We start from the raw sequence: 22243 nt of genomic DNA on the forward strand, positions 1-22243 counted from the left end.
TGCATTGCAGTGCTAGAGGTGTCACTACAGACCCGGGTTTGATCCCTGGCTGTATCATAATGGGCCGTGATTCGGGAGTCCCATAGGGCGGCGCACAATTGGCCCAACATCATCTGGGTTTGGCCAAGGTAGGCCGTCATTGTAAATAAGAATATCCCTGTTGTGCCTACAGGTGTTGTCTCCTTGAAAGGACCCGTGACTGCTGTTGCAGGGGGTTCTCATGGTCTGAGAAGTGTCCCGCTGGTTGAACACGACAGATGCTTCCTTACTGGGATAGGGAGTGCTGTGTGTGGGTTACTTGGAAAAGGGGTGCTGAATATCAATTACCTAAAGCAGTGGTCACCTACCGGTCGACCGCGAGGCGTTTCTAGTCAATGAACAAAAATGTCTGTAAAAATCCACCAATAACGCCTTGCGTTCCAATTTGTTTTATCATCTCGCACTATTGTTGGTAGGTGCAACCGATTCAGCTGCCGTTTGCACCAGGTAGGTGAAGTGTTCGGATTTAGAAACATGTCATGTACCTGAACAAACTTTGCCTCCCTGGTTGGCCCTAGAGCAAATCGAGTGCACTTACCGCTGGCCAATCGGATGGCTCAGAAAAAAACAAGGAGAGTGACAGATGTAGGAAAGGTAATCAAGGAGGTGATGGAGTCCAGGTGAGTGTCATGAAGCGCTGGTGTGTGTGACGATGGTGACAGGTGTGCATAATAATCAGCAGCCTGATGACCTAGAGGCCAGAGAGGGAGTATACGTGACAGTACTCCCTCTCTGATGCGCGACTCAAGCCGCAGGACACTGACAAAAGGGACAATCCCAGGGATTAGGAGCAGACTGGTCACCTCTGCTGAAGCGCTGGAACCTGTTGAGCCGGCTGGGGCGTGGGAGCCCGGCGTCCTAGAGTGCCGAAGAAGGAGCAGACGAAACAGTACCCCCTCTGCGATGCGCGACTCCAGCCGCAGGACGCCGACCAAAGGCACGATCCCGGGGATCAAGAGTGGACCAGTCGCCTCCGCCAAAGGCACGGGAACCTGACGAGCAGCCGGAAGTGCCGGAGCCTGGCGAGCCAGCTATGGCATGGGAGCCTGCCGAGCCCACCGAGTCTTGAGAACCTGACGAGCTAGCTAAGGCATGAAAGCCTGACGAGCTAGCTAAGGCATGAAAGCCTGACGAGCTAGCTAAGGCATAAAATCCTGACGAGCTAGCTAAGGCATGAAAGCCTGACGAGCTAGCTGAGGCATCCTCGGTAGACTCGGCAACAGACGCTTGACCTGCCAACTGAGTCTTGACACCTCGAGGTACCGGCTGAGGCATGATAGCCTGATGAGCTGGCTGAGGCATCCTCATTTGCTCCGGCAGCAGAACCCAGACCAGACAGGTGCTGGAGTCCAGGTGAGTGTCATGAAGTGCTGGTGCGGTGATGATGATGACATGTGTGCGTAATAATCAGCAGCCTGGTGACCTAGAGGCCGGAGAGGGAGTATACGTGACATTATTCAACACTTTTATAAGACAAAATGCGCATTCTCAGGTTAAACGAGTTTCACCTTTCCAGAGCTCTTTGGATTTTGATGTTCATGCAAGAGCTTTTTAAGCAGGTCCTTTCTTTTCCACATTTATATGGCAGCCATCTCGGCGTGTCATGTAGGGATTGACGGCTCTCCCGGGTGCTCCCGAGTGGCACAGTGGTCTAAGGCACTGCATCTCAGTGCTGGAGGCATCACCACGTACCCTGGTTTGATTCCAGGCTATAGGACAACCGACCGTGATTGGCTGTCCCATAGGACGGCACACACTTGGCCAAGCGTCTTCCGGGTTTGGCCGGGGAGGCCGTCATTGTGAATAAGAATTTGTTCTTAACTGACTTCCCTTTTTAAATAAAGGTTAAATAAATTAAATTAAATACCCTGGGGTCTCATCTTCTGGTGGGGCGGTTCCTGAAAGTTTGCGTCGTCTCAGAGCAGTGTCTAAGCCTATGGTACTGACCTAGGACCTGGATTTGGTCCTGGACACTGTGTGAGCCTCCGTTTGAACCATTGGAGTCTGTGGACCTGAAGATCCTTTCCTATAAGACTGAGCTACTCATGGCCTTGGCTTCGCCTTGGCTTCGCCCAAATCAGTACACGCTTCCTATTTGGAGTTTGCACCTGGCGACTCCAAGGTGATGCTATGTCCTAATGCAGCGTTTGCTCCCAAGGTTATGCCTATGTCTTACAGGTCCCTGGCATTCAAGCTGTTCCCTTTCTAACCTACTCCATTTGTTCCAGTGAACAACGGAGGTTGCATGGCCTGTGTCCTGTGCACGCTTTATGCATGCGTTTGGATAGGCCCAAGGATATCTGCATTTGTGACCAGCTTTGTGTCTATTTCACTAATCTAGATAGGGGTAGGGCTCTTTCATTTTTTGTAACAGTATTTTTATTGGAATTTCACAATTTTCACCCATATTAAGAGATACAACAACAGAGACAAAGCACACAGAACAAAAACAAGAAAAACAGCACCCATACATATGTATATATATATATACACACACACACATACACACATACATATACATATATACACTCATGCATATACACACATATACGCGTACGCACACACACACATACATACGTACACCATTTTCCTCTTCCCGCTCGGTGCTTCTCTCACCCCATCACCATCATTGCGTCTCTCAATACATACATTTTAAACAAACTTACAAACAGAAATTAAACAAAAAAGCTCAGTTTAAACCAAGAGGTTCCACACATGGAACGTACAGTGTAGTTCTGAAATACATAGATCCCTGCCATTCTACGAGAATCCTTGCAGCATAATAGCTGATACCTCAGGTTCTAGGTCATTTAGATAAGGTTCCCATACTTTGTAGAAGTGGTCAGTTTTAGAATGCAATGTACATGTCAGATATTCCCAGAGGCACCCATTCAAATAGTATCTTATGCCAATCTTTAATAGAAGGAACCTTATCACTAATCCACTGTAAAAGGATGTTTTTCCTCGCTGCGAAGGTAAGGATGTTGTAAAGCCTCCTTTTACCCACAGAAGTAACATGCCTACTAGGGAGACCTAACAGTAAAGAAACTGGGTCCAATTCTAGATCAACCCCTAGGATCTTTTCAATTTCTTGCAGATCACCAGACCAGTTTCTTTGTATTTTGGTACATGACCATAAACAATGTGTTAGGGTGCCTGTATCAGTTTTGCATTTAAGACACTGAGGGGAAGAGGAAGTGGGGCTACAAGCATGTCTGGGATTTGGGGATATATGCAATCTGTGTATTATTCTTAATTGGATTGCTCCAGTACGATTACATATAGATATTGTTTTTGCATATCTCCAAATGTCCTCCCACATCTCTTCGTCAATAGTAACAGACAATTCTTTCTCCCACACTTGTTTCACCCTCTGTGTGTTGACAACAGAAAAGGAAGTATCATAAAACAGACTTACAGACATTTTCCTTTGTGGGAAAAAAAGCATTCTTTCAATGACAGACACATCAGGGTTATCAATTAAGGCGGTGCTCTTCAGAATATAATGTCTTACTTGTAGGAAGCGGAAAAAGTCCTGCTTTGGGAGTCGATATTTCTCGACCATCTGCTCAAATGACAACAAAATCTTATCAGCAAATAAGTCATGTAGCCTGCGTATGCCCTTATTAAGCCAAAAGTTAAAGCCAGCATCCAGCAATCCTGGACCGAAATCTGGGTTGTTAAGAACTGGGGTAAGAGCAGAGGTTAGTTTGGACCTTCCCAGGAAGCGTTGAACTGACCTCTATACTTTGAGTGTGTTAAGTGTAACGGGATTATTGCAGTGATCTTCTACAGACTTGAAACTTCTGAAAAATAAAAGATCCTGTAAGGGGTATTTTGAAAGAGAAGTCTCAATGTCTAACCAAATAGAGGAGTCATCATTTGTGATCCAGTCAGAAATATAACAAAGGTGGGCACACCATTGATAGAACCTGATATTGGGCAGGTCCAAGCCGCCCATAGAACTTGGCAGCTGCCATCTTAAGTCTTGGCTTGCGTTTACTCCATATAAAGGAACTTAGCCATCCATTTACATCCTTTATTACCTTATTGGAGAGTAATACTGGGATCATTTGGATTGAGTAAAGTAGTCTAGGTAAAATGTTCATTTTCAAGAGGGATATTCTACCCAACCAAGAAATCGGGAGAGAGTTCCAGCGCTCCAGATCCTGTCTTATTGTATCAAACAAGGGAACAAAATTGGCTTTGTACATTTGCTGGAATTTAGGAGTTACAAATATACCCAGATACAGGAAACCTGAGGGAGGCCATTTAAAAGGGAAGGAGGGAGAAGTATTAGGTACAGAGTGTAGGCTACCAAGTGGCATAGCCTCTGACTTAGTTAGGTTAATCTTGTAGCCTGAGAATTCGCTGAATTATTCAATAATATTAATAAGAGATGTAATTGAAGTCTCGGGACTAGAGATTAATATCAGGACATCATCAGCATACAAGCTTATTTTATGGTGAACATCACCAATGAGCAGCCCCTGTATAGCAGGCGTTACCCTGATGGCCTCGGCCAGTGGTTCCATAACGAGTGCAAAGAGGAGGGGGGATAAAGGACAGCCCTGTCTGGTACCTCTGTGTATAGAGAAGCTATTTGACCTTAGCCCATTAGTACGGACAGCAGCCTGAGGATCATCATATAAAACTTTCACCCATTTTATAAAGTTGTCACCCAGACCAAATTTATTTAGAGCAAATAATAGGTAAGACCACTCCACACGATCAAATGCTTTCTCAGCATCTAGGGAGAGCACAAGACCATCCACAGCACTTTGTTGGTAGGCTTGAATTACATTAAGAAGCCGCCTGACATTGTTGCATGACTTACGGCCCTTAATGAAGCCAGTTTGGTCTCCTTTCACAATTAGTGGCAGTGAGTCCTCTAATCTTGTGGCTAGAATTTTAGAAAGCAATTTTCTATCCACATTCAGAAGGGAAATTGGTCTACGAGGAACAAGACTCTGGACATTTTCCCTTTTTGAGAATAAGTGAAATGTTGGCTTCTCTCAGCGTTTGAGGGAGTTGGTCATTTGAAAATGAGTGGTTAAACATATCACGCAATGGCTCAAGGATCAGGCCATGGAACTCTTTATAGAACTCACTACAAAACCCGTCTGGTCCTGGGGCCTTACCATTTTGCAGATTCTTAATTGCGAACATTATCTCTTCCTTGGTAATAGGGGCATTAAGGAGGGACCTCTGCTCTTCGGAGATAGTAGGGAGCTCAATCTTACAAAATAAATTCTCCATTAATTTGGGTGCATCATTTGGCAGTTCTGAGGCATAAAGGTTTGTATAAAATGTCTTAAATAAAATAAAATCAAATCAAATTTATTTGTCACATACACATGGTTAGCAGATGTTAATGCGAGTGTAGCGAAATGCTTGTGCTTCTAGTTCCGACAATGCAGTAATAACGAACAAGTAATCTAACTAACAATTCCCAAAAAACTACTGTCTTATACACAATGTAAGGGGATAAAGAATATGTACATAAGGATATATGAATGAGTGATGGTACAGAGCAGCATAGGCAAGATACAGTAGATGATATCGAGTACAGTATATACATATGAGATGAGTATGTAAACCAAGTGGCATAGTTAAAGTGGCTAGTGATACATGTATTACATAAGGATGCAGTCGATGATATAGAGTACAGTATCTACGTATGCATATGAGATGAATAATGTAGGGTAAGTAACATTATATAAGGTAGCATTGTTTAAAGTGGCTAGTGATATATTTACATAATTTCCCATCAATTCCCATGATTAAAGTGGCTGGAGTAGAGTCAGTGGCATTGACAGTGTGTTGGCAGTAGCCACTCAATGTTAGTGGTGGCTGTTTAACAGTCTGATGGCCTTGAGATAGAAGCTGTTTTTCAGTCTCTCGGTCCCAGCTTTGATGCACCTGTACTGACCTCGCCTTCTGGATGACAGCGGGGTGAACAGGCAGTGGCTCGGGTGGTTGATGTCCTTGATGATCTTTATGGCCTTCCTGTAGCATCGGGTGGTGTAGGTGTCCTGGAGGGCAGGTAGTTTGCCCCCGGTGATGCGTTGTGCAGACCTCACTACCCTCTGGAGAGCCTTACGGTTGAGGGCGGTGCAGTTGCCATACCAGGCGGTGATACAGCCCGCCAGGATGCTCTCGATTGTGCATCTGTAGAAGTTTGTGAGTGCTTTTGGTGACAAGCCGAATTTCTTCAGCCTCCTGAGGTTGAAGAGGCGCTGCTGCGCCTTCCTCACGATGCTGTCTGTGTGAGTGGACCAAATCAGTTTGTCTGTGATGTGTATGCCGAGGAACTTAAAACTTGCTACCCTCTCTACTACTGTTCCATCGATGTGGATGGGGGGGTGTTCCCTCTGCTGTTTCCTGAAGTCCACAATCATCTCCTTAGTTTTGTTGACGTTGAGTGTGAGGTTATTTTCCTGACACCACACTCCGAGGGCCCTCACCTCCTCCCTGTAGGCCGTCTCGTCGTTGTTGGTAATCAAGCCTACCACTGTTGTGTCGTCCGCAAACTTGATGATTGAGTTGGAGGCGTGCGTGGCCACGCAGTCGTGGGTGAACAGGGAGTACAGGAGAGGGCTCAGAACACACCCTTGTGGGGCCCCAGTGTTGAGGATCAGCGGGGAGGAGATGTTGTTGCCTACCCTCACCACCTGGGGGCAGCCCGTCAGGAAGTCCAGTACCCAGTTGCACAGGGCGGGGTCGAGACCCAGGGTCTCGAGCTTGATGACGAGCTTGGAGGGTACTATGGTGTTGAATGCCGAGCTGTAGTCGATGAACAGCATTCTCACATAGGTATTCCTCTTGTCCAGATGGGTTAGGGCAGTGTGCAGTGTGGTTGAGATTGCATCGTCTGTGGACCTATTTGGGCGGTAAGCAAATTGGAGTGGGTCAAGGGTGTCAGGTAGGGTGGAGGTGATATGGTCCTTGACTAGTCTCTCAAAGCACTTCATGATGACGGATGTGAGTGCTACGGGGCGGTAGTCGTTTAGCTCAGTTACCTTAGCTTTCTTGGGAACAGGAACAATGGTGGCCCTCTTGAAGCATGTGGGAACAGCAGACTGGTATAGGGATTGGTTGAATATGTCTGTAAACACACCGGCCAGCTGGTCTGCGCATGCTCTGAGGGCGCGGCTGGGGATGCCGTCTGGGCCTGCAGCCTTGCGAGGGTTAACACGTTTAAATGTCTTACTCACTTCGGCTGCAGTGAAGGAGAGACCGCATGTTTTCGTTGCAGGCCGTGTCAGTGGCACTGTATTGTCCTCAAAGCGGGCAAAAAAGTTGTTTAGTCTGCCTGGGAGCAAGACATCCTGGTCCGTGACTGGGCTGGGTTTCTTCCTGTAGTCCGTGATTGACTGTAGACCCTGCCACATGCCTCTTGTGTCTGAGCCGTTGAATTGAGATTCTACTTTGTCTCTGTACTGGCGCTTAGCTTGTTTGATAGCCTTGCGGAGGGAATAGCTGCACTGTTTGTATTCAGTCATGTTACCAGACACCTTGCCCTGATTAAAAGCAGTGGTTCGCGCCTTCAGTTCCACACGAATGCTGCCATCAATCCACGGTTTCTGGTTGGGGAATGTTTTAATCGTTGCTATGGGAACGACATCTTCAACGCACGTTCTAATGAACTCGCACACCGAATCAGCGTATTCGTCAATGTTGTTGGCTGACGCAATACGAAACATCTCCCAGTCCACGTGATGGAAGCAGTCTTGGAGTGTGGAGTCAGCTTGGTCGGACCAGCGTTGGACAGACCTCAGCGTGGGAGCTTCTTGTTTTAGTTTCTGTCTGTAGGCAGGGATCAACAAAATGGAGTCGTGGTCAGCTTTTCCGAAAGGGGGGCGGGGCAGGGCCTTATATGCGTCGCGGAAGTTAGAGTAACAATGATCCAGGGTCTTTCCACCCCTGGTTGCGCAATCGATATGCTGATAAAATTTAGGGAGTCTTGTTTTCAGATTAGCCTTGTTAAAATCCCCAGCTACAATGAATGCAGCCTCCGGATAAATCGTTTCCAGTTTGCAGAGAGTTAAATAAAGTTCGTTCAGAGCCATCGATGTGTCTGCTTGGGGGGGATATATACGGCTGTGATTATAATCGAAGAGAATTCTCTTGGTAGATAATGCGGTCTACATTTGACTGTGAGGAATTCTAAATCAGGTGAACAGAAGGATTTGAGTTCCTGTATGTTTCTTTCATCACACCATGTCACGTTGGCCATAAGGCATACGCCCCCACCCCTCTTCTTACCAGAAAGATGTTCGTTTCTGTCCGCGCGATGCGTGGAGAAACCCGCTGGCTGCACCGCTTCGGATTGCGTCTCTCCAGTGAGCCACGTTTCCGTGAAGCAGAGAACGTTACAGTCTCTGATGTCCCTCTGGAATGCTACCCTTGCTCGGATTTCATCAACCTTGTTGTCAAGAGACTGGCAACAGTCACTTATCAATTTATTTTCATATAAATGATTACCATCAGAATCAGTAATAGTAGCAATTGACTGAGATACAGCTCTGGGGCTCTTTCTAAGCAGCGTGTTTCTCATTGGATTGTGGAGGTCTCCCTGGGGTATGAAAGCAAAGGACAAGGGTTCACACTCCGCTAGGGGTGTGGCAGCTGCTTGGGCATTTTGCAGGAGTATGACAATTGGTGATATCTTTGCTGCAGTTGGTGATATCTTTGCTGCAGTTGGTGATATCTTTGCTGCAGTTGGTGATATCTTTGCTGCAGTTGGTGATATCTTTGCTGCAGTTGGTGATATCTTTGCTGCAGTTGTATCACTTGGATGTAACTGCTCCCATGGTGCCTCATAGTGTTTTTATTGCTGGGTTCGGGAGTGGGTGTTAGGCAGCCCACAGGTTGGTATTGGTAGTTACAGTCTTGTCTCATCGCTGCAACTCCCGCACGGACTCGGGAGAGGCGAAGGTCGAGAGCCGTGCGTCCTCCGAAACATTACCCAACCAAGCCGCACTGCTTCTTGACACGATGCCCACTTAACCCAGAAGCCAGCCACACCAATGTGTCGGATGAAACGCAGTACACCTGGCGACCATGTCAGTGTGCACTGCGCCCGGCCCGCCACAGGATTCGCTAGTGCACGATGGAACAAGGACATCCCTGCCGGCCAAGCCCTTCCCTAACCCAGACAGTGCTGGGCCAATTATGCGCTGCCCCATGGGTCTCCCGGTCGCGGCCGGCTGCGTCAGAGCCTGGACTCGAACCCAGAATCTCTAGTGGCACAGCTAGCACTGCGATGCAGTGCCTTAGACCACTGTGCAGCTTCCGCATTTAACCCGGGTTACCACAGTTCCCCGACTCTGATCGATGCTATGCAGTGTCTTAGACCACTGTGCAGCTTCCGCATTTAACCCGGGTTACCACAGTTCCCCGAGTCTGATCGATGCTATGCAGTGCCTTAGACCACTGTGCAGCTTCCGCATTTAACCCGGGTTACCACAGTTCCCCGACTCTGATCGATGCGATGCAGTGCCTTAGACCACTGTGCAGCTTCCGCATTTAACCCGGGTTACCACAGTTCCCCGACTCTGATCGATGCTATGCAGTGCCTTAGACCACTGTGCAGCTTCCGCATTTAACCTGGGTTACCACAGTTCCCCGACTCTGATCGATGCGATGCAGTGCCTTAGACCACTGTGCAGCTTCCGCATTTAACCCGGGTTACCACAGTTCCCCGACTCTGATCGATGCTATGCAGTGCCTTAGACCACTGTGCAGCTTCCGCATTTAACCCGGGTTACCACAGTTCCCCGACTCTGATCGATGCTATGCAGTGTGCGTGCGTGCTTTACTAAGTCACGACAGGTGTTCTGTCGTTTTAGACTTGGGGTTCCTTGTACGAGTTCTGACCTTTCAGACTCTCAAGGTAAGTATTGTTCTTGGAACTGTGGGGTCTATGGACTTGGACTCTATGGTCAGGGCGCATAGCCAATTTGCAGCAGGTTCTGGTTCCCTATATGGGGGTCTGACAGTTCAGGCTTCTCGGTAAGTATTAGGGAAAAAGGTGGCTTCTGTAACTGGTTTTTGGAGCCAGTGGAACCTGTGTGTGCTTGGGCTGCCACGGGCCTCCTAGATTGGTACCGTCTGAGCCCGCCTGGGGTGGGATTGTATTTCCCCATCGTATGTTATGCTGAGTGACCGACTGAAAGGAAACGTACAGTTATGAATATAACTACTGAATAAAGTTAAATTTTTCAACCATTTTCCATTTTCAAAATTATTAAGATGAACAGATGGAAACGGGGTCTTAGAAAACATCTACCAGAAAAAGTCTTAAAAGGTATCAGAAATACATCAAAACACAATAATGTTGACATAAAGTCCCCTGCCAACATATCAAAATGTTGTTTTGGAGAAATTAATTGTAAGTTTAAGTAATATTGCCTTGTAATTCTGTTATCAAAAACCGCATGAGGAGGAAGGATAATTAAAGTTCATAGGGGTAACAAGTAATGGTATCAATTAGTTATAGTGATTTAATTTATAGCCATTTTGATTATTAATAATGAAGGGATTAAAACTCATAATTCCATTAGCAAATCTGAACCTATCACAGACATTTGTTTCACAAGTTTGGGTAGCGCAGTACAGTACAGTACAGTACAATACAGTGAGTAGAGCACAGTAGAGTACAGTATAAAACAAGTACAATACAGTACTGAGTACTGTACAGCACAGTGTGTAGAGCACAGTAGAGTACAATATATTGTACTGTACTCTGCTGTGCTGTATTGTACTGTACTCTACTGTGCTGTGCTTTGATGTCCAAACGTGAAACATGAGGAGAATAACATTCGTATCCATAATTATGCATTTCTGTGTAGTAGAGATCAGGGGCCCATGAGGTAAATCTGTTACCGTAACTCAGTTATCAGGTATTAATCTACTTCACTTGCTGTAGTTCAATAACCGAAATATATATATATTTATTATTATTATTATAATTTATTTATTTATTTATTTTTTATTATTATTTTTTATTTTTTATATATATATATATATTTTTTTGTCTAAAGGATCGAATACCACAAGCAACAAACAATCCTCTCAGAAAGAAGCTGACATGATAGAGAAACGCAGCCTGGTCGCTATGCTTTCAATGGCTCATCACTCTTTGTGGTTGCCCTGGGCGAATGTCAAGTTAGGGTAGCTTTCAAACAGGGTCACTCACTGGCAGGGAGGGTATGGTATTATTTGGAGAGATTGCATTAAATAATGTCCTCTTCCTCTGCTGCCCTACATATCAGATCTGCACATTATGCAGAGGCAACCGCATCTGAACTGCATTGTAATCTCTCTCTCTATCTGTCTCTTTCTGTGTGTGTACTTGTGTGTGCCTCTAATCCTGCTGTCTAGCTGCAGTGTATGTGTGGGTGTGTGCATTTGTGTATAATCCTTCTGTGCCGTGTGTATATGTGCGTCTGTAATCTGGCTGTGTGTGCATGTGCGTAGGTGCAGTGTAGTTTAATCCTCCTCTGAATGTGGGCATCTGTGCACGGGAGGGTGTGTGCATGCATGTGCGACATGTGCACTGCATTTCAGTATGTGTAAAACACAGCAGTAGTGAGGTGAAATGAGGCCTTGATCATGGGATACTTGGCTTGATCTCTTAATTGGGGAGTTGGGGGCATAGTGAGAGGCAGGACTCTGTCGAACAAAGGGGACAGGAAAGGAGTCTGATTAACATAATCCCCTGCCCATCACTCCCAAAATCCCTTGGAGCTATAGCTAACCCAATGACTGGTGGGTGAAGTAGGGTGGGGTTGAGTGAGGGTACACCGGTTTAGTCGTTTACTCCACAAGTGTTTAGCGTTCTAGTGCTACAGAGTACCACACAGGCAAAGACTGAGCCACTGCCACGCAGCAGCCCCTGGACGGATATGCATGCCTATTTATAGCTAATCCTGTTTCGGTGAGGTCGTGCTCTCTACTGTCCCTGAGACGGAGCAATCGGAGTTAAGCGCCGCTGGCGTGCTGTCGTCGTGCAAGAGAGGGCTGGCAAAGGATGCAGCTAGGCAGCAGACCGTGCTCCATTCGTATGTGTGACCGTTGATGGGCAGATAGACAGGGCTCTTCTGGATGTTTCTGACATGGCGGATTCCCTTCACCTCGGCACACGAGCCCTGCCCCACCGGCGGGCCCCCTCTTTGGCTCACCTGTAAGTGACTCCGCCTTGACATTAACTATCATATCAAACCAACATAAACAATCATGTGTGGGCTCTTGGGCAATTTCTTGGATCTCATTGGATTTGCAGATCATTTTATTAGAATGACTTGTTTTTTAGTAGAATTCTGAAATGATTCACTTTTTGTTGGTCAAAATAAGACATTTGCATTAACAGTTGTGAGAGATTTTTAGAGTTAGAATATAATTTTTAAAAGCTTTACCAATTGTTTATTGATCCCTTTGTTGTATGTTATTTGCTCTGTCACGCTAACAACCCACGCACATGCTCACACTGTGTCGTAGCAACACATAAAACGTTATTCATATATTCTCTGTCAGAATGCATTTACGGGGGGATAGGTAGGTACCACCATAATACGATTAAGCATCTATGTAGCTGGAAGCAACATGACATGGCTTAAAATGTTGCCATGTCACCAGCTGTTTGAATCTACGTGTTTCCGTGACGCTGTTTTTTACGGGAATTTAAAAACATTTCCATTTGATGACGTATCGACGTGGGAATTGTTGTCTTTTTTTAGTATTTATTTTTTTACAAATGTATTGTAGTGAAGTCAAATAAAGAAGAGAGACACAGATAGAGGGGCATTCAGACAGAAGGGGCTCTAGGGAGAATTTAACCCCTGCCCAAAGGGGGGGGGGGGGGTGATCGGAAGTCATTAGCGGTGCCATTAGACCCGACTCAGGACTATCATTTGAAATAGACTCCAGGATTATGTTGTTGTTGTAGTATTGATGGTCGAGAAGGAAAGCTGTCCAAATGAATTACTTCCCCAAACTTTGACCTTTACAGCAGAAATCCATTGACTCATTTTCTCCTGTTGTCTTTGTTGTTATGGAGCGCTTTACTTCTTCATCCCTTTTCCCTTTGAAGTGTCATCGATTCATCATACTTTAATGCACACACATACAAACCCGAGAGCACACACTACAAATGCACATCGCACACATTGCATCCAGGCATGCACATCGCACACACACAAACATACACACATTTGTGTTTCTCCAGCCTCCATTCAGCATTAAGACAACAGAAAAATAGAACGAGAGAGTTGTTTTTTTGTTGTCTTTCAATCATTTTCATAACTGAGATTCACAAAGACAAATGTGTAATGGGTGGAAGAGAAAAACATGCATGCTCATCAGCGGGGTCATGAGGCTACTTTCGTTCTCTTGAAATGCAACTAACATCCGCACATGTTTATGGCTGAATTGTTTCTGCGGGCAGTGTATGAATTCAAAGGCAGAGAACACCATAGACAGAGATCCTGGGGGAAGGTCCAAACTGATATAAAAGGTCCTGACATTAAAGAGCAGAATGCTTCCAGACAAAATATATCTTAGGTCAATGCTCTGTATCCTGTGAGTCATTTTTATGTAAATATTCATATTTTATATTGTTCACATTATTGCATAGATTCGACACACATTTTCTAATGACTTGCTCCCTGAAGTTGTAGCGTGTCCCGAAGTTGATGAATATAACTTAATCAGCTTCGGTCCGCGATTTGGTATTCATTACACTTGCAGTGTCACTAGATCAAGTGGAAGGGGGTCTCATCCCGCAGGACTACATTGCAGACCGATGCCAGATCTTACAACGCCTGGATAGGTATTTAACACATACGTTTACCACATCTTATCATATAGCAATCTGATGCCAAACTGCACAGTCGATGACGTGGCACACAACGATTGGTTGCCGCAATGCAACGCCTGCCCATCTAGACGGGCAGGAACTAATCCATCACTGTATGTTACAGGTGACCCTGTGACGTTATGTTTGTTGTTGTATTGTGGCCCAATTAATCTAGGCTATTTAGGCTAGAATGTGCTCAAACCATTTGGTTATAACTCCACGGCTCTAGTTTGTCTTGTAGTGAGATCTACATAATCAAAACCTTTCACCAAAAACAAACCTTTCACCGGATGAGGCTGTGAAAGAGTATTTAGTGCAGCAATTTCCTTAATTAAATAGAAAGCGCTCACCTGTTTGTGCTTGAGGGCATAAAGTAGACCTCAGAATATAATCAAAATTGTCAAGAGAATATTGTGTTCCATGGCCATTCGGTGTCAAACAGAAGTGAATAAAAACATCTGGTGGCCTGTGTTATCTATCCAGTGTACCTCCCTTGAGTAGGAAGTTCAGTCTACCTGTAAAGGTTTCAACCAAGGACGGGTACATTCCAGAACACGGTACATTCCAGAACACGGTACATTCCCTGGTCGTGATTGTAAGATATTCATCCTAATTCAGTGCTTTTTAATTGTTCTCTAGTCTGCATTTTAACAGATGTAATTCACCACAGGCAAAGTAGAGCTGAATGGACAGTGGTAGTGAAAACGCTCTTGAAAAATATGGGGTGGCTGTGTCTTCACTTTTCCACAGTGTCTCCCCATCACAGTGTTAGTGGCTCTCTCAAGCAGTGACTGTAGAGCGCACCGATGCCACAGATTGTCTAATTAGATTAAGGAAGAAGCTTTCCTGAGATAATCATTGAGCGAGCCTTTTTCCCTCTAATGAAGCCTGCGTCGGTCGAGCGTGTGCACTGAAGGTCAAACCTTGATTTTCAAAGGAAGAGTTGCAATTTGGACGTAACCCTGAGAAGGGTAACTATCTGGATACCCTCTGAGAAGTGCTGGTAGATGCTCCTAGGGGATTATGGGGATGTTTCTGGAGTTCTGTGAAAGACACTGCCTTCCCTAATCGGACCTGTGGTCTTACCGTCATATACCTCCTGTTGCTATGACGATAGGAAAAGGGTGGATTTCTAGTAAGTACACTCAATCTTTTGGTCAACGCAGAGGCAATGTCTAAAATCAATAGTGAGTGTCAGTATTAATTGTTGTACGGAAAATGTGTCATGTCTCTTTAATAATGCTCAAACTGGTTCCATCTGCTACCTTTGTAAGGCGTCGTCCAGTGTCACTTGTTAGCCGTGCTTGCACGGTGTCATTCCTCGAAGGGGTTATACTTCTTATTGCTCCGTGTGGATACAAATAAGAGAGGCCTGATGTCTGGTGTTTGAGTCTGGGCCTGCTAATCTGGTCTCCCTCCGTCACAGGCACTGTCTGATCAGCTGTAAATTACAAGACTTTCTCGACCACCGAATCGACTCCAAGGATTGATGTTTTCAGGCGTCACAGTTTTCATTGCAAGGCACACCCCATCGTGCTGACAAGTAGTTGCACCCTGTGTGTTATTATTAGCCCCACTAGGCTTAGATGTGTCAGTAAGGATGAGCAGATAGGTCCTCAACATCTTTGGGTCCTTTTTCCAGCGTTTCTCTCCAAATTTCAAGTACACAAAATCAAGTACACTTTGCCCAAAGCTGATCATTTCAGGGCCAACGTGTCCGTTTTTTTTATGTAACTGAACTAATTTGTGCCTTTCCGGTCTTAAATAGACTTCGCAGGGCCTTGTGTTTAAAGCCGGCTGTCACCTTGTGTACTGGCCAGTGGGCGTGAGTGTCAGACAGGCTCACCCCTAACAGAACACTCACTTCAAGTTGATTGAGTCAAAAAAACAATTGATTGATTGATTGATTGACTGAGATGGGATGTCTAGAGCTATACCAGAGACCATCAAAATGTCCTCATCATTTCAGGAGAAGGGGAATGATTTGATGGTCATGTCATCGTAGAATTCTGGGTGAATTCTTCCTCAAATAGCTTTTCTAAACAGAGGCTGTGCAGAAGCTTGGCATAAACATAGCTAACAGACGTGTGTTTCAAATCTTAGATTCCATATGTGGCTGGGAGATCCTGTGTGGCTTTAACAGACGTGTGTTTCAAATCTTAGATTCCATATGTGGCTGGGAGATCCTGTGTGGCTTTAACAGACGTGTGTTTCAAATCTTAGATTCCATATGTGGCTGGGAGATCCTGTGTGGCTTTAACAGACGTGTGTTTCAAATCTTAGATTCCATATGTGGCTGGGAGATCCTGTGTGGCTTTAACAGACGTGTGTTTCAAATCTTAGATTCCATATGTGGCTGGGAGATCCTGTGTGGCTCAGTTGCTAGAGCATGGCACTTGCAAAGGCAGGGTTGTGGGTTTGATTCCCACGGGGGATCAGTATAAAACAAATATGAAAATGCAATGTAAAATGTTTACTGCAAATGTATTGATCAGTAGTATGTTGACGGGAGTATCAGTGTACCTAAATGATTTGGGGTTCAATGTTATTCTTTATTAGTGTGTTACTAGATAGCATTTCAGCCATATGCGGGATCAGGTTCCTCATGTCAACATGAATGACTTCAGAGATAAACGGAAAAACCTTTACTCAATATTTTTTTGTTGTCTTTTCAGATGTAGCCTTGTGAGGACTTAAGCCAACATCAACAGCCAAGATGAGAGAGTGGGTTTACAGGAATCAAATTCAAATGGCTTTCTACATGTCCAAGTCTAAGGAGTCAAGCGACATACACCCCTGAGAAATAACAGCGGTTTATGGGAAATACCGTATTTTGCCTCTGAGGATTTTACTTGCCTTTTTGGGAAAGCCTCTCTCCACCACCCTTGAGTGGTGCGCTGTAGAGGAGACATGGCCAGCAACTCATTCCGTGGGTCAAAGCGTGGTCGACATGCACAGGCCAATCATGATGTTGGAGACTTCAACTGCTCTCTCAAGGAGCTGCGGTCTCTCATGGAACTCAGGGGACCTGAGGGAATAGCTAGAATCCAGGAATGTTACGGAGATGTCGAAGGACTATGTACCAGACTAAGAACATCACCTATTCATGGTAAATATGCTGCTGAGCATCTTGCTTTGTATTTTTGTTCTTTTTTTCAGGTCTTGTGCTTCAGACACCAATTGTCCTATTACTCATTGGGGATAGGTTTAACTCCAATCAGCCTTTTGGGGGCCCTAAGTGAGATTTGGTTGGGCCCCCCTGCAGCGAATTGTAATAATTTACAAATTGAAAACCCCTAATTGAAGTAATGGACGTATTCAATTTATGAGTTGATTGCCAATTCATCTGGTGGCTGAAATTAAATTGATGTCAACCCGACCCCCCCATTACAAGTTTGTGGTTACATTTTGAATACAATAACAATACAAAATAGCATCTACAACTGCCATGCAGAATGATTCTAGATACTGCATTGATTCCATTGGAGTTGCTCCTCCTACGCCAATCTCAAGCCTTTTAGCACAATGTCTTGTTGAGTTTATTGAGGGGAACTGGTGTGGGTTACGGTTTGGGCTCTGAGTGGAAGGCACTCTGCAGGGCCCGGCTGTCACTTCTCTACACATGGGGATAACTCACACTTTTCACGCAGCACCGATGACAGCTGTGAGTCTCTCTGGGTAAGGTTCTAACAGATTTCCCCACCTGGTTTGTGCAACATTTAACTCACACTTTTCACGCAGCACCGATGACAGCTGTGAGTCTCTCTGGGTAAGGTTCTAACAGATTTCCCCACCTGGTTTGTACAACATTTGCCCATTTTATTATTTTCAACATTTTTCAAGCGCTTTCAAATTGGTTGTTGATCATTGTTAGACAAATATTTTCAGGTCTTGCCATAGACTTTCAAGTAGATTCGCTGTCTTCTTGGTAAGAAACTCCAGTCTAGATTTGGCCTTGTGTTTGGCCTAGTTTATTGTCCTTCTGAAAGGTGAATTCATCTCCAAGTGTCTGGTGGAAAGCAGACTGAACTGGGTTCTCCTCTAGGATTTTGCCTGTGCTTAGCTGCATTCTGTTTTCTTTTTTTATCCTGAAAAACCTTCCAGCCCTTAATGATTACAAGCATACCCATTACATGATGCAGCCACCACTATGCTTGAAAATATGGAGAGTTGTACTCAGTAATGTGTTGTATTGAATTTTCCCTAAACACTAAACACATTCAGGACAAAAAGTGAATTGCTTTGCAGAATATATTTTTTTCTGCACAAGCTTCCTTCTTTTCACTCTGTCAATTAAGTTAGTATTGTGGAGTAACTACAATGTTGTTGATCCATCATCAGTTTCCTCCTCTCACAGCCATTAAACTGTTTTAAAATCACTATTGACCTCATGGTGAAATCCCTAAGCGGTTTCCTTCCTTTCCGGCAACTGAGTTAGGAAGGACGCCTGTATCTTTGTAGTGACTGGGTGTATTGCTACACCATCCAAAGTGTAATTAATAACTTCACCATGATCAAAGGTATTATTTTTACCCACCTACCAATAGGTGCCCTTCTTTGTGAGGTATTGAAAACCTCCCTGGTCTTTGAGGTTGAATCTGTGCTTGAAATTCAATGATCGACTGAGGGACCTTTCAGATAATTGTATGTGTGGGGTACAGAGATGAAGAAGTAATTCCGCTTTGACATTATGGGGTATTGTGTGTTGGCCAGTGACCAAAAATCTCAAATGCATCCATTTTAAATTCCGGTTGTAACACAACAAAATGTGGGAACTGTCAAGGTGTGCTAATACTTTCTGTTGCACATACAATTAATACAATCATTTGTAAACATGTATAAGCATTAAAAGCATTACAACTAAAATCCTTTTTTATAATTCAGAAATATGCATTGATACACATTTACTAGCAATTATAATGGCTTTTTCATGTATGTTTTTGCCAGTTGTAGGCTGTTGGGAAACAGGAACCAGCTTTACACAGACCAAGCCGTTTTATAAATCCCTATGTGGATGGAATGATGTTAGATGTTGTTTGGCTAACATGTTGGCCATGAACTTTTTCCCATGTCAATACTGCTATGCTTGTGATGATGCCCTGTTCTGCTCCAATCTATACCTGAATTTGTCAGTCAAGAGCACACATAGCGTACACAGGCCAAATTGTGACAAGCCTTTCAGTGTTGCTTCTCCATTGTCCTTCTGCATAATCCCGTTGGTGACCTTTTGGTGAACTCTTAGGGAATGGGATTTGAATGGGATTCTCAGATTACAAAAAACATTTCTAATCCTGCCGTATACATGATTCCCAATTTAAGACTGTATAAGAAAAGGAGTACAGTTACACATCCATACATTTTGCACTATAAAATGCAAATGGCAGGTGCTCGTATAAAGGCACCCACATACTAGGTTCGGTTTGCTCCTGGCAGAACTCGGCTAGGCGAAGGGAACGTCTGTGCCTCGCATTCTCCCTTAAATGAGAAAAGAGTGGCAATATAACCATTTGTCCTTCTTGAGACGCCATAGCAACAAGTGCACCTCCTCAAAATAGTCAAAATGAATCGAAGATAACTACAGAAATCTGTAATTCGGTGATAGGGTGAAGAATCACGGCAGGGTTTTTTTTCTCCCTGAGTTGGAATCTAACCGTGAAGCGTCAGAAGAAGCAGCATTGCTTAGAGGGATTTAGAGGGAATAGGCATACTAACCCAACTCAGGTCAGAGAAGGCCAATGCTGTGCTGCATGGAGTCACAAAAGCAGCCATTTGACCCCTACTGCAGTGATAACAATGACGTCATCAGCTCTCCAGGGGGAACGCAAGATAGGTCATGTCTCATGATATTAGTTCAAAGAGCTGCACCCTTACTCTTTGATTACAATTAAAGTTCAGTCTAATTTAGTTACATCTACCAGTCTCCTGGAGCATAAACAACAACATATAATATATATATATTTATATATTACTCTTTTCTCCTCAATTTCATGGTATCCAATTGGTAGTTACTTTTAATTGTTTAGTGCAGACCTGTTTTGTGCGGCTCATATGATCAATTGTAGAACATCTCTCCTCACTCGATGAACTTTCCTGGTTTGTTACTCTTCATTCCTTCGTTTTGTGCAAACAGCTTGTCATCTGGAACTGCTAAATGTTACATGACATGATTGTTTTTTCAATCCAGATGTTCCCCACAACAACGTCTCTGTCTCGCACACCATCGTTGGTGGCTCTGACCATTTACTCTTTAGGTACGTTAAATACATACACACTCAGGGCAGAGTTGTGACTTCTATGTTCATGTGTAACTCACATGATCGCAAGGCTTTCTTCTCTTGTCTCTCTGATTGTGTTGTTATCGTAGAGCCACTAGTCATCTCTGTTAGATGGAATGAGAATATTCGAGGAACACACGTTGCTCGTGGTGGGACGTCTTTTGCCGGGTTGCCTGTCCACATAGCTCAGAGATTCATTTGGCTTGCTTTCTGAATCAGAGCTGCAGAGGCTGAGTCACATAATGGAAATGTAGCGGTTTGTTATTTATAACTTTGTCAATGATTAAATGTAAAGAGAAGTACAGTGTCACACAGTGAGGAATTCATTGATGAAATCCTTTCAGCGACAATACATGTCCAACAAAAAGGTTTTGGGGTGGTTTGGGGTGGTTTGGGGTGGTTTTGGGGTGGTTTGGTGTGGGTTTGGTGTGGTTTGGGGTGGTTTGGGGTGGTTTTCTTATGACACATGCTATTTAACGGACTGTCGAGTCTGTTGTCTGAGGGAAGATGAGGGCGTTTTGAAAGTCATTGATTCCCTGCTGTTGACCTCGAATGCCTGTGCTGACGACCCTCGTGGCAACGCGGCACGGGCTATATTCACGGCCCTCTTTTGTCATGAACACAGCCTCATGCAGAGCCACCTCAAAGGTCTGAAGCGTCAAGTTCGAAAGCCTACGAAAACAAGCCAAGCTTACCATTCTCGACAGGTTCTGTGTCTGCCGTTCCGTCTGTGAACGTAGAACAAATCTAAACACAGGTCTGCACAACATTGCTCTAAAAAGGGAGCTCAGCCAGGAGAGAGTCATGCATGCATTTGCTAATGTTTGAATTCTAGACAATGCAAATGCCTTACAGTTATTCATTATCCCTTTCCCTCTTTTGTCTCTAGGTTTAGGAGGCCATGCCGACGACATTGCCAGGAGGAAAGAGGAGTTTGGACAAAACGTTATACCTCCAAAAAAGCCAAAAACATTTCTCCAGTTAGTGTGGGAAGCGTTGCAAGATGTGACACTAATCATCCTCGAAGTGGCAGCCATCATTTCATTAGGCCTTTCTTTTTATAGACCTCCAGATGCCGAAAGGGAAAGTAAGTATCTCCTCTCAATTGAAATGCCATGTATTCTAATTGATTCATCACCAGATCATGAATATTTACTCAGTCAAATACCAAATGATCAGATTGTTGCTACTTTGCACCTGTAAACTTCATGCATGCAGTCATACAATTTCCACGTGTCTGGTTCGTACACTTCATTTTCTGCCGATTGTTTATTGGACAGATGCTTTGCAATTCATCGAAGGCCAAAACTAGTAGCCTAGATCTAATTTCAGATGTTTTGCTGCGTCTTCCCGAGGATGTTCACAAAGTTTTGTTTGATCTCATGTCTCTGACTTTATTGGCACAAAGAGATATCAATTGGTACAAAATGTGAGTAGCCTGCCCATTGAATAATCATACAGGGATACTGATACTCTTGATACACTTCAATCAATCCCTAATCCCATTCTTCAAAGGACTCTTTAGAGGCATAGTGGGTAGCCAGTTTTACTTCCTGCGATCAAGACAGTGATACTTCCTGTCTTATAATCATTGTAGGTTATTTTTGTAGGCTACTTTCTGTGGGACTCACTGTAGCTGTCCCTTTGGGGACACTAGATGGCCATGCTACCAACGACAACATTGGCAATGTCGTCAGAATGAATTAGCCATTTGTCCTCGATTTAGGGTTAAGGCTTAAAAACACAATTCTGGAGGGATTGCATTGTACCTCTGTTCTTTGTAGCATGACAACTGTCCCTATTGTTTCAGATTGTGGAAAGGCAGCGGGAGGGGTGGAGGATGAGGGGGAGGCAGACGCGGGCTGGATTGAGGGTGCAGCCATCCTCCTGTCCGTCGTCTGTGTGGTCCTGGTGACAGCGTTCAATGACTGGAGCAAAGAGAAGCAGTTCCGCGGGCTACAGAGCCGCATCGAACAGGAGCAGAAGTTCACGGTGGTCCGTGGAGGCCAAGTCGTCCAGGTCCACGTGGCTGAGATCGTAGTCGGCGACGTTGCACAAGTGAAATACG

At 44.6% G+C, this 22243-nt stretch overlaps 1 protein-coding gene across 1 annotated transcript in view; it reads left to right on the forward strand.

Annotated features, from left to right (window-relative positions):
* The first annotated feature begins 11829 nt into the window (after positions 1 to 11829).
* Positions 11830 to 22243, forward strand: part of LOC109867539 (plasma membrane calcium-transporting ATPase 1-like) — a 31930-nt gene continuing 21516 nt past the window's right edge. The window contains exons 1-4 of the mRNA XM_031802129.1: positions 11830 to 12229; positions 16576 to 17009; positions 21065 to 21262; positions 21986 to 22243. Of these exons, the coding sequence (XP_031657989.1) occupies positions 16811 to 17009; positions 21065 to 21262; positions 21986 to 22243 (655 nt within the window). The 5' untranslated portion in view covers positions 11830 to 12229; positions 16576 to 16810. The remainder of the gene's footprint in view (positions 12230 to 16575; positions 17010 to 21064; positions 21263 to 21985) is intronic.

This window comes from Oncorhynchus kisutch, linkage group LG22, assembly GCF_002021735.2.
Source record: "Oncorhynchus kisutch isolate 150728-3 linkage group LG22, Okis_V2, whole genome shotgun sequence".
Taxonomy (NCBI): domain Eukaryota; kingdom Metazoa; phylum Chordata; class Actinopteri; order Salmoniformes; family Salmonidae; genus Oncorhynchus; species Oncorhynchus kisutch.